General features: G+C 55.4%; 1 protein-coding gene across 3 annotated transcripts in view; it reads right to left on the bottom strand.

Moving 5' to 3' along the window:
- IGSF9B (immunoglobulin superfamily member 9B) overlaps window positions 1-12,828 on the bottom strand; it is a 100,000-nt gene that overhangs the window by 54,374 nt on the left and 32,798 nt on the right. For 2 of the 3 annotated variants that reach the window (XM_070489894.1, XM_070489895.1), the window contains exons 13-18: window positions 11,920-12,095; window positions 10,360-10,586; window positions 9,478-9,562; window positions 7,205-7,366; window positions 6,836-6,881; window positions 4,577-6,226 (exon numbers count right to left, since the gene is read on the bottom strand). In XM_070489894.1, coding sequence (XP_070345995.1) covers window positions 4,577-6,226; window positions 6,836-6,881; window positions 7,205-7,366; window positions 9,478-9,562; window positions 10,360-10,586; window positions 11,920-12,095 — 2,346 coding nt within the window. Of the gene's footprint in view, window positions 1-3,014; window positions 3,061-4,576; window positions 6,227-6,835; window positions 6,882-7,204; window positions 7,367-9,477; window positions 9,563-10,359; window positions 10,587-11,919; window positions 12,096-12,828 lie in introns of all 3 variants that reach the window. The other variant, XM_070489896.1, reaches the window with a different exon arrangement.

The following is a 12,828-nucleotide window of genomic DNA, read 5'->3' as shown; positions in this document are numbered from 1 at the left end:
GGCCTCAAAGCCTATGGGTTTTCTGGCTCTTCTATATCCTTTTCTTCCTACACCCCAGTCCTTTGTGTTTCTCTGCACCCCAGAGGTGTTTCTCTACAGTTCAGAACCACCAAAAACTGCCTGCAATTTACACTCTCTCCCTTCATAAATTCCATACAAAATCCAAATCACGACCATTTAGCCCAAGAGGCCTGAGCTGCTTAGCTCTCCACTTTCCCAGAGTAGTGGAGGAAAGACACAGGTTGGTTCCAAAAGTAGACAAACCACAGGGTAGGAAAGTCAAAATCCAATGGACATTTCCCACCCTTATGCCCTAAGAGCTGACCATGATGACATAGTTCACAGGCATGTCCCCGCCAACCGGAAAAGCAGCACATTAAAGAGCATTTCCCTCTTCTTCTGAATTGACCGAGAGCAGACTCTGCTTGTCTGACTGCACACTGTGGACGGGAGGCCACGGAAATCCACTCATGGACAAGGTGTGGCCAGAAAAACGGGAAATCCACTGTCCACATACAAAATATCTGGCCAGTGAGCCAGGAGTCCAGAGCTCAGCCCGTTCTCAGCTTTGACTATAATGATGTCCTTCTAGTGGGGTCAGGCGAAGCACTCAGGAGAGGCTTGTTTCCAAATGGGAGCTCCTCCCTAGGGCTCACCGAGTAAGAGGGGGCCCCATCCACACTCCCAGACCCACCTGCACCATCGAGGCCAAAGTTGGTATTAACGGGAAGGGGGATTTGAGGGAGAGGTGAAAACAGGGATGCTCCTGTTATCAGACAGGGAGCCTAGGACACCGCGCGGCCTCCCAGCCACGCCGCAGAGGGTCAGGTCCCCGCAGCACAACTCCCCGTTTGAGATGGGAGTTGGGAAGAGGAGAGAAAGGGGAGAGAGAAAGGAGGTAGAGGTGGGGAAACAATTGCAGGTGTGGGGAGAAGGGACAGGAGAGAATTGGAGGAAATAGGACAGAGCAAGAACGGACGTAGACAAGACGTGTCACATCTTCTCCAAGCAAGACCGAGTGGAGACACATGCAAAGGCGCAGCATGAAGACAGCATCTGAAGAGGAGCCTGGTGCTCCCAATGGCCCAGCAGCTACGCCCGCCCGGGGAGGCTCCCAGCAAGCGGAGAGCGAGCGGTGGCTCCTGCTGCCCAGCACCGTCAAGTCTAACTCCAAGGCTGCGGGGACTTTACTCTCCTAGGCTGGGGATGCCGGCCAGGCCGGAGGAGACAGTGCTCCCTCGTCGCTGCCCCTGGTTTCTGGGTTTGCCACAGTGGTGAGAGGATGACAGCTTAGCTCTCTCAGATCTCGCACAGCAGGGACATTGGGGAGTCAGGGGGTCAATGGTCGGGTGAGAGGGAGTGGCAGTAACAAATGAGAATGATGTCCAGGCACTTTTCAGGAGTGGAGTGAGAGCTGGTCCTGGAGCTATCACACCTCCGGGGGTGATACAGGGGTCAAACTGGGGGACAGGGAGGGAGAGCACCGAAGGTGCAGGATGGTCCAGCCACTGCCACTCCAGAGCATCCACCCAGCAGGCTGCAGGAGGTCCGTAGCACAGGTGAGCTCATAACTACATCCTGACACCTTCCGTGCTCTCTCCAGTGCTAATGGCCGCGTGTGGTACCTGACAGCCTCATACACAATCCCAGGACCTCTGGGCTGCCAACACTTTTATAGCTGCAGATGGTAAAGAAATGGGAAAGTAGTCCTCTTTATGGGAGGCCATTCTTATGACTGAAGGAGATTTGTAGGCCTGAGTAAGGATAATCAGCTCCCCTGACATCCCGACGTGGGGAAGGGATGCAGATGCTTCTCACCTAGGGAAGCCAGGAGCACGAGGAGGCCCTCTGGCTCCCACCCCAGTGTCCGGGGCCTGCATGTGTTTGCTCCAAGAAGCACGGGCAGTGGTGTCCATGGCAAAAAGAAGCACGTTCTTAGCCACCATGAGAGACAGTGAGTCTCAAGCGACCCTAAGCCTCTTTAAGAGACTTGACACCCCTCTAAAATGCCCAATTTCTTGAGACCTCCACCTGGAAGAACGCTGGAAGAGCCAACCACGGCAGAGAGCAGAGGGAGTGATCAGTGCTTCCCCACCGGGTGTCTGCCTCTTGCCAACTCAAGTTCCTTCTGCCTGGGGGAAGCCCATTCTCTCCCCCAGGGGTGCTCCTCCAAGACCCTTGCCCTAGCGCTGTGACCCAAGGAGGTCAGGGTGGCTACTACAGGGACCTTGAAAGCAATTAGAACCTAAAGGCAAGGTCCACACCTCAGTCCTGGAACAACCAAGAAGGGGCTGCAGAATGCAAGGAGCCTAGGAAGTGGTGACATGTCCCCGCCCTCACCCGGACAGGACTATGGGTGACCTGGTCCTGAGGAAGACCCAGCTGTTAGGGAAGGAGCTGGGCCACACTCCAACCTGTGCTCCTTGAGAGCATCAAACATTAGTAAGATCTCAGGAAGATGGTGAGGGACCAGCAACCCCAGGGGAAGAGCTGACTCTTTGGAGGGGTTAGGGAGGAAAGGGGGGCACTATGCCTGACGCTGCCAGGGAAACAGTGCAGAAATGGGGGGTGGGACTGTTCCTGGATACCAGCGTGGCCCCAGACAGGTTTCCATGGGTGCAGAGAATGCAAAGCAGACCTCAGGCATCCGAGGTCCCTCAGGGTGCATGCAGGGCCACAAGGGGCTTCTGTGGAAAGCTCTAGGTGTGTTGGCAGCAGGATGGCGAGGTGTCTGAGTGAGGAAAACGGCGGGAGACTCTAGGAGAGGGCTTGACATGTAGGGTGGGGCTCAGAAGCTGCAGCTAGGTGGGACCAAGCATGGCCCAGTGGGGCCATTGGAGCAGCATGATGTGGGGAACCCAGAAGCCGTGGGGAATCGAGGAGCAGAGGCTGCCAGCCCCATAGAGGGGTGAGGGGATATGGTTTGGATTCCCCTGTAAAGGAAGCGATGGCCCTGCCGAAGCCCCGTCCGCCTGTCCGCCCCCCGCCCCGCCCCAGCCGCGGAGCTCCCTTACCTATTGAGCTGAGGAGAGGCTTGTCTCGACAACACTGCCCAGATAGCTGAGATCAATCAGAAACAAAGCAGTTATCAACACGGGCGCAGGGGGACCACCCACGCACACCCAGAGAGGGGAGGGGGAGGACAGGGACCAGAGAACCGACAAGCGAGGCCAGAGAATGGGGTGAGGGGAAGGAGAGGAGAGAGACAGAGACCCAGACGCAGGCACGATGGGACGAAGCAGATGAGAGCGCGGCACAAAGCACAGACGACAGGGCTGCGGCGCACAGCATCTCCGGCACAGACAGAGGCACGGTCCCCACGGCGCCTGCCTGGCGTCCTCGCTAGAGCTCTCCACCTCCCTGGGCCCACTCCCTTCTCCCCCACAGGAGCAGGGTGGGGGTGGGAGGTGAGGCTCGCACTTCCAGGTACCAGAGAGGGTGGGAGTGAATGGGGCAGGGGAAGGGCACTGGCCTCCCTCCTGCTCAACCGCCTCCCATCCTGCCTACCACCGGGCCAGCCTCCTCTGCTCTGCTCCCCTGCACAGGCGGCCACATCAATAAGAGAGACCAAAGGACGGAACCAGAGAAAAAGAGAGAGAGGGAGGGAGGGAGGGCAGGAGGGACTGGGGGCACTACAGAGACGTTGCAGGCTCCTCTGAGCAAGTCGGGCCAACCCAAAGAAGATGGAGAAGGAAGGAAGACAGAGAGAAAGACAGACTTGAGAAGGAAGGAAGGGGAGGAGAGGAGGAGTTAAGAAGAAGAGGAGGAGGAGGAGGAGGAGGGCAGGGGAAGAAAGACAAGAGAAAAAGAGGCACAGAAAGGTGTCCAGGCCAACTCTGGTACCTGGAATACCAGCTGCTACAGTTTAGAGTGTGCTCTCTCAGGCAGGCTGACCGCAGGAGCTGGTCTGTCTGTCTGTCTGTCTGCAGCTTCCTGCGAGGCACACAGGTTGGGGTGGTGTATGTGGCTCCAGGCCTGAGACTGTGCTCCCAGCCTCCAGGATACGCCCTCTGGTGAGGCTGTGGGAAGGGCCCAGCGCTCACTAGGCTGCTAAGGGCAAGAGGTTGGGAACAGGAGCGCCCCTGGCCTGGTGGTCCAGGGAAGTCAGGTTTCAGGGTCCTGCTTAGCAAGGAGGAGGGGCCAGAAAAGAAAAGGAGGCAGAATACAAGGTCTGTGGGCAAATCCTGGAACCCCCCCACAGCCAGGATCACAGGGATGTGGAGAGTTCTCCACTCCAAGAGGAACTAGGCTGACCACTCACTCGGACACCACCTTCCCTCCCCTGTCCATGTGTGCACACTCCCCGTCATCCTGGGGGCCCCCTGAGAGCGCTGAGCTGGGTGGAAAAGATCCCTCATGCTCCTCGCAGGGTACCTGGGCAGGTGAGCCGCTACCCCAACCCCAATGACCATACCCTGTGAATGCCACCAAGCCCAGAACTCCTTTCCCAAGGGATGCTGCAGCATGTCCAGACAAGCCCTGTCACTCAGGTAGATGGAAGGGGTGGAGGGCGGGGAAGGGATGGGGAGGAAGATGACCAGGTGTGGGTGGGCAGGAGAAACCAGCTCACACTCACCCTGAAGTAGGTAAGGGTGGTGGGGGGGGCTCTGGTCTGAGCAGCTCCTCCCCCATCCTTCGAGGGGAAGACGTCTGTCCAAACACATCCAAGTTGTCCCCAGGCCCGACAGGGCCCGGCGGAGGGGAGGGGTAGCCTGTGGCCAGAGTGGTGAAGCCCATGGTGGGCCGATAGCTGGGGCTCCCACTGCGGCTGCTCTGGGAAGGGGAGCCTGTGGATGGCGTAGACTTTCGGGAGAAGCTGACGGCGGCCGGCGGCTGAAGGGTGATCTCGGACATCTCCGCCTGCTGCAGGAGGCCCGGGCGAGGCCGGGCCCGGGCAGCCAGTTCAGGGGAGCCGGTGCGGGAGCTGAGGGGGCTTTGGGTCAGAGGTGAGAGCCGGGAGGGCTGTAGCACCACTTGATGTAAACTGGGCTCGGCGCGCCTGGCCTGCCGCGGGCTGGGCCGGGGCCGGGGCTGGGGCTCGTACCACCGGGTGTCCAGGCCAAATGTGCTGGGGCCGCTGTGCCCCCCCGGCTCGGCCGGCTCGGGGTAAGGCAACACGGGTATGCCCATACCTTGGCTGGTATGTCTTAGCTGCCCTTGGCTCACCAGAGGTTGCATAGGTCTGTCCTGCCACTTGGTGGCAGTGGGCACTGGGACGGGGCCCCTGCCTGGTGACTTGCCTGCCCAACCCTTTGGCGCCTCCAGAGACAGGATGCCCGGGTAGGCCGCGGGCACCTGGAGAGAGGCGGGGGGCAGTCCTCGGGGGAGGCAGGCCTTGGGCTGCAGACTCTCGGCTACGTCACAGGGGTGCAGCTGAGGGGGGAACATCATGGCCGGGGTTTCCAGGCCCCCAAAGGGGAACTCTGGTGGGCCCCAGGGCTCAGGGGAGCGCCCTCCTGTGGGCGTCTGAGTCAAGGGCAGCGTGCTGTTGGAAGCGTTCTCTCCATTTTCCTCAGGGATGGTGGGGTGGCCAAAAGGCCCCTCACTGTGCAGGGGTGGGGAGGACATGACGGAGCTCAAGGGGCTGCCCACTTCTGGCATGTAGAAGGGCGGCGGCTCCACCTCCCCAGGGCTGCTGCTGCTGAGGTACCCGTAATACTGGCCATGGTGGAAGGGCCGGGGGGCGGGGGGCCTGGCTTGGCCTGTGGCCTGGAGCCGACCTTCCAGGCCACCGGGGCCCTCCAGCCCGCGGGGCTGGAACCGAGGGCTGTATGCTGGTGGTGGCAGGTAGGACTCCTGGCTGGATGACAGAGGGGTCAGCTGGGACTTCAGGGCAGCCACAGACGTGGGCACCAGCGGGTCCTCATTCTCCTCATCCGACTGGCGGAACTCAGGGTACATGTCCGTCTCCTCCGCAAAGGGAAAGCCCTCGATGCGCCTGCTCTTCATCGAGGGCTCCATCTCTGAGGGATCCATCACGAAGCGGCCATCCGGACCTCTGCTAATAAGCTCGATGGGCGTCGTGGCCTCTGCCTCGGCCTCGGCCTTAGCCACACTGTACTTCTTGCTGCTGATGGCCCTCTTGGTCTTCTTGTACAAGGACAGCTCCTTCTCCCTGGTGGGACTCAGCATCCTTTTGGCTGCTGGCTGGGCTTGGTCATCGGAGGACTCTGATGGGGCCCGGAGTGTCCGGATGCTCTCGGGGCTCACCTTGCCGGAGGACAAGCTGTGGGGGCGAGGCAGAGGAGGAGGGATGAAGGGGGGGGACACCTAGTCCATGACTTCTTTTTGTTCTCTTGACAAACAACAAGCACAGACACCTAGGAATGTGACGCTAAGGAAAAGGAGCGCAGACAGGCTGTGTATTTCAGCACGAAATACTCTGGCCAACTCTCAACTGTCTGGATGCATGCTGTCCCTCTTCTGAATGAACACCCACATTTCTACCTGGATTCTGCCCTGACCCTGTTGTTTGCCACACTTTGTCTAGTCACACCTCCAACTCCATTCCCAGGGCGCTCAAGAAATGCAAGCTCATTTTAACATCAACTTAAGCAAAACATATTAAGAAGGCAAACCTACTAGGATGAAAAAAAAATATCACAGACACACATTCCAAAGCTAAAGAGAAACAGATTACCTGCTAATTTGGATTGTCTATACTATCGCTCCCTCTATTAGTGTGGACAACTTAAAATTACCTTGCAGATCAATTAATAGTAAACAGCTTAGAAACACTGTCCTAGGGCTGAGCAAGGCAAACCCTCTACCAGTCTCCTCTCCACCTTCCACCCACACACCATTGCATGGTTCTCCCAGGGCCAGGGACACTTACGGAGACTCTAGGCTCTTCCTGCAGTGCGTGATAGAGAGTGGAGGATCTGGAAGGAAAAAGAAGTGGAGAGAGAGTCTCCTGAGGCCTGAGACAACAAAACTCATCCCGGGGTCAGCAGGGCCAGAAGCAAAGCCACAGCGGGAAGCAGCCCCTTTCAGCGTCTGGCATCTTTGGTCCAGTTCAGAGGTCTGTGCCTTCACCCTAGCTCTGCTTCCTTACTCCCTCTTTCAAATCAAGTCCCACTAGCAGTTCTACCCACAAGACCCCACTTTCCCTATTGCCAAGGGGGATATGCTAAAATGGGCTGTCTCTCCTGAAGCAAAGCATGGCAACGGGGCCCGCAGAACCAGACGGGGGGCAGACACCCACCTTTTTTGCGCTTGAGCTTACGCTTGCGCTGCTTGTTGACAAAGCAGGCGGCCAGGGTGCTGAACAGGATGGCAGCTGCCAAGAAGCAGATGGTAGCTACGATTCCAGCCAACACAGGCCGAGCCAGCCCCTCATCAGTCAGGTCCGGCTGCGGGAAGATGTCTGCAGGAAGGGGCAGGGAACATGCATGGGTCCCTCCCTCCCCCAAGGCCTCCACCGACTCTGACCCCCAGCGCCTAAGTATTCCCCCACTTCTGTAGCACAGACAATGTCAAGGCTCAGGCTCCATGCTCAACTCTAACACTGCAGTGGTTTGTACAGTGGGGGAAGAGGGGCCATTGACAGTAGTCAAGAAATCACTACATAGCTTGTAAAGAAGAAAGAGCATCTATATCTTACCCCATAGAGATAACTTCAATAATAATCTATACTTGTCTGGTGCTCTTTGCAAAGTGCTTTCATGCATATCAGCAGATATTCTCACATTAACCCCATGAGGTAGACAGAGCGTGTGTTATTGTTCTCATTCTCTAAATGAAAAAATCTGTGATTGTCTGAGTTTGAGCGGCTTGCCTATAGACACTGCACTATCAGTGTCGAAACTACAGCAGTTATTCCGACCTCCAACTAGTATTCTCTGCCATTTGCCATGCCCTCTCTACAAAACGAGCACCTAGACATGGAGGCACCTTGAGGGTAAAATACCACCGCAGGGAGACGAGTTGTTACTATAGAACTCAGATCCATCCATCTCTAACGTGCTACAGTACAGAAGGTGAGCGACTTCTACAGGGAAGATCAGCATGTCCCGGTGATCTCAGTGCAGACTCCTGGAGCTGGCAGGGATGGTAAACACAGGTCCATTTCCCCGTTTTACATGTAAAGAATTGATCTCACTTTGTGCCCGAATGTGACAGACCAGGACTAGACCAGGCTGCTGTGTCATACTTCATAGGACAGTCATATTAGTGGCTACCACTCTAGGTTCATTAAAGGGAAAAGCTATATATTCTGATATATTTGGCCAGAATCCATTGCTATGTTGATAATAACAATGGATAAAAATAACCCAAATGATGCTGATTGCTTGAGTGGAAAATGAACATTACAGCCTTTGGAAACGGGGGCTTAATTAGGGGGAATGCTGAGGTCGCTGCACCCTCATTCACCCAGGAGGACTCTCCCAACTATGCATGTTTCCTTTCAGGAGTCAGACATAAGCCGCTAAACACAGAACAGTTCACTGAGATGAGCCCGCCAAATCCTCAAGTCTTCTATTCTGGCCTTGGCTACATACTATATTCCCTGTTCCTCCATCTTTCTGAGTCTCTTCCCTGGAGGAAGCCAAGACAGAAGTACACTGGATTCTGCTGCCTATAGGAGGTACTTCTGTAAAAAGAAAAAAAAAGCTCCACGGTGCCTAATAGCCTAACATACAGGACAGAAGTCATGCTCCACTCCCGCCAACCTTCTCATGCCCCTTCAGTCCCCCCCCAGATCTGCCACGCCAGCACTTCCGTAACCCTACGAGTTACATGCTGCATGAGCTTCTTGGCCAAGCTCCTTGCCCACAGGTCCTCGGGGTCTTTGTGTGAGCAGTGCCCAAGGGAACGGTGCCACTGCTGGATCACTAAGCAGGAGTATCTTCCCATACCAAGGGAGCCAGCTCACGGCGGGGGAGGGACCCTGCTATGTTTCAGAACTGTAGCTGGAGGAAGATGTGTGGAAATGGGACCAGGGCCAAAAGAAAGAAAGATAAATAGAGAAAATGCTAGGAGCTGGCTTTATTTAGCCTGGAAAAATCTAGGGAGAGGAAGGAGTAATGCAAAACAACACCAAACAGCAATTTTCCAAATAAAACCACCATAATTATAAAGCAGTCTTATAAGAGGCAGTCAATAAGTCCTTGTTGACCTGTTGTCTCTTTGCTCCAATTCACCGCTGGAGGAAACAGAAAATTCATAGCAAAAGAACTTAAATCAAGCTCTTTTTGACTGCTATAATGAGAAAACTTGCTGAAGTTCTCTCTGTGGCTATCTTACAGAAACTTTTATAAACACAGCCCTTTAGCTGGAGAAATCTTATCTATCGTGGAAGCAGAAGCATGGACGTTGGGGGTTAAGAACTGCTACGACTCACGCAGAGTCAAGCAGAGCCCTTCTTGGATTCAATCTAGCCTCTCTTCCTGTAGTAGCTACTTCACAAAGGGCCTCCCACATGGCTCTGGGGCTTCTGTCGCTGTAGTCGTAAGAGAACTCCCACCCCCAAAGTACCTGTGCTGGAGACGCCGGCGATATTGCTGGGCTCGCTAATCAGATCCTGCATGACGGCCAGAACTCGGAACTCATACCAGGTGTCCTACAGCCCCAGAGACAATACCCTGTCAGCCGAGGGACTGGGACAGCCCTGACCCCACCACCACCAACCCTGCAATGATCTCTCAAGGAACAGGCACCTGAAGCAGTGGTGTACTGGAAGTGTTTACGAACCGGCTTTCTGGGATTAAAATAGTCCTGATTTGTAGCATTTGCCAACTGCCATGGTGCAAATACTCCCACCATGGCTGATTTCAGGCTACACACAGGAGGTCTCTGAAAGCAGAGATGGGCAGAGATGCACACATGGGCTCTCAGGAGCCCCCATAAGCCAATTCCAGCACTAAAAGAGCGTCCAGGGAAGGAAAGACAGATGACACTGTCTGTATTCATGAAATAAGCGGCTTCCTCTCTCCAGCTAGGGAGCCAGTAAAGGGGGGTCAGCAGGAAAAAAACAACGTATTCCCCTCCAGGGCCTCTAATCGTCAAAGGGCAAACCTAGAGGACAAGCTTGCTGGGAAATCCTTTGCCCATCCCAGGTTAGACTCCCAGACAGGGGCTGAGGCCAGATCTGGTTAGGCATGCTGTGCCCCTGCCCTGCCCTGCCCTGCCCTGCCCTGCCCTGCCCTAGCTTGTGTCAGCACTTAGAAAAACTCCTCAAGGCAACACAACTGCCCTCTGCCACTGAGCTGAGAGAATACAGGACCAGCGGTGAGGGACAGCACAGGGCTGGCCGTCATACCCCTGAGTAGGGTCACTCAAAGCTTCCAGAGACTCTAGAAAGAGAACTGTCACTTCCAGAACTTAGGAAGAAGAGTTAAGGAAGAGCTAGACCCTCACCTGTGACAGATCCTTGGCAAAGAAGTCTCCATCAGTGCCTGGGATGGCATCATCTAACGTCTCCCAGCGCTCTCCAACACGGAACTCCATGATGTAGCGATCAATGGGAAAGCTATGGTTGGCAGGAGGCAGCCAGGACAGGAGCACACCCTGCTGGGTCCGGTTGGCTGTGAGGCACCTTGGTGGGGTGACCAGCACCAGGGGTTCTGGAGTTGTGACAGGGAATGCTGCAGCAGAGGAGATGAGAGGGGAAGATGGCACAGGGAGCGCTGAGGGCCTGCCTCCTCGCCCGCCCTGGTGCTGCCTTCCAGCTCAGTACGTGTCCCTGGGGGTGCCGTGACCCCAAAGGGACAGTCACATTCCCACGCTCCGGCCCAAGCACCATTTCAGGGACAAGAGTGTCACATAAAAAGCCCTCCTGATCTGGGTGGGGGGAGGCGGGTGGGCAGGGCAGGCAGAGCAACTGGGCCCGGAACTTCATGATTCTATTTTCAGAGTACTTCTAAAAAACACATACAAGGGAATTCAGTATTTCAAAAGGAAAAAGAAACTGGGAACTAGGGCTGGCCCCGTGGCCGAGTGGTTAAGTTCGCGCACTCCACTGCAGGCGGCCCAGTGTTTCGTTGGTTCGAATCCTGGGCGCGGACACTGCTCATCAAACCACGCTGAGGCAGCGTCCCACATGCCACAACTAGAAGGACCCACAACTAAGAATATACAATTATGTACCAGGGGGCTTTGGGGAGAAAAAGGAAAAAAATAAAACCTTTAAAAAAAAAATTGGGAACTACAAGGAAGAAAAAAGAATTAAATGTAATTAGATTATTAATAAGATAGTATCCTTAAAAAGATACTACAAAACATGTCTTTTGTCCTCTTCCAAGGAAGCAGAAAGATCTCCCCACAGCACTCTGACCTCTTCCAATCCCCTTCTTGGCTCAGGTGGAAAAACAAGGCTCAGTGAAGGAGCCCCGGAGCGGGCTAAACGCCCTGTCACCACTGTCCCCTTTGGTGGCTGGAGTGGTGCCACCTGTTCACAGCTGCCCTCTCTGGCTGAGAGAGGACAGCAAACATAAGTGCAGCCAGGCAGGATGCGATCAAGGAAGGAAAAGCCGGCCTGGCTAGAAGATTCGACAGGGAGAATCAGCCAGACGCCTGCCACCAAATGAGGCCAGGGGCCCAAGGAAAGAACTGGGAGGGGCCTCTGTGCAAGGACGAAGGGCTCCCAGTGTCCCCTGTGCAGCCACAGGGAGATGCAAACATGTGGCCTAACAAGGAAAGGTAAAGTTGGAAGCCTCTTCTTTCTATCTAAGGATGCAACAGGAACCTGGTCAAAAGTGCTCCAATGTGGGACGAGGCACTCTGGTCCAGACAAACCCCACAGGATGGTATGCAGATCCTTGCTGGGAGATCAAATGACAAGACGTATAAAGCACTTAGCAAGGTGCCTGGCACATAGTAAGCAATGAATGCGACAGCTAGGACCATCAATCACCGTCTCTATCTATCTCAGTCAGCTCCTCCAGGAAACATCCTCCAGACCCCAGCCCAGGCCCTCACCTAAAGTGTTCACAGTGACCACCTCACTGAAGGCGCTCGTTCCCAGCTTGTTCTGGGCCAGGACGCTGAACTGGTATGCTGTCTCAGGCTCCAGGGCATCCACTAGCAACCAGCTGGGTCCCGGTGGCACTGGCAGAGACAGCCAGTCATGGGGCCCAAACTGTGCCCGCTTCATCCTGGCCAAAAGAAAGAGAGAGGATGGGGACAGGGGGGTGGGGTGGGTTACATTGGAGACATGAGAAGGCACACAAGGTCTTCAAGGGGGCTGTTGGGGGCAGACCTGGCCTCCCCAGGTTCAAGGACAGGAAGAGGTAATGACCAAGGTGGGATGACCTACTCAACTTTGGCTGTGCAGATCCTCAGGACGCCAGGTCACCAGCCACTACTGGTACCTCCTCTACTAGAAAGGACCCTTAGATACAAGTAATGCTCAAGACACTGGTCAAATTACCAATTGCATTCAGGAGAGCCTCATCCTGCTCACAACCATAAGAATGGCTCTACCTTGGGAGAGCGAGGACACTGGGAACAAGGCAGGTACCATATGGGGATGTGAGGATAAGCAACTCAGCAATAGCTGGGTGAGGGAAGGAACCCAGGTGAGCTCGGCTACCCAGCCCCCAGGGACAGCCCAAAGTGGGACCTAGAGTCACCCAGAGGGCTCCCTCAGCCCACCCAGGTTTGGTTATCTGAGGAGGCCCAGGGTATATGGCAAAATGACCAGGGGTATCCCCACCGTGGGGACCAGGATCCCTGGGGCCCTAAGGGTTAGAAATCACAACCAAGGGGAAGGTCATACTACGCATGGAGAATAGTGGAACGAGGGGTGAGGGTCATCCCTTGCTCTACTCAGCCCACCTAACTCTCCATGGGCAGCAAAGCCTGCGTCTGCAGTGCAGTGCCCTGGCA

The sequence above is a fragment of the Equus asinus genome, chromosome 20 (assembly GCF_041296235.1).
Source record: "Equus asinus isolate D_3611 breed Donkey chromosome 20, EquAss-T2T_v2, whole genome shotgun sequence".
In the NCBI taxonomy this organism is placed as follows: Eukaryota; Metazoa; Chordata; class Mammalia; order Perissodactyla; family Equidae; genus Equus; species Equus asinus.
Note: the sequence above shows the minus strand (reverse complement) of the source record. Positions and strands in the feature narration are given on the sequence as shown.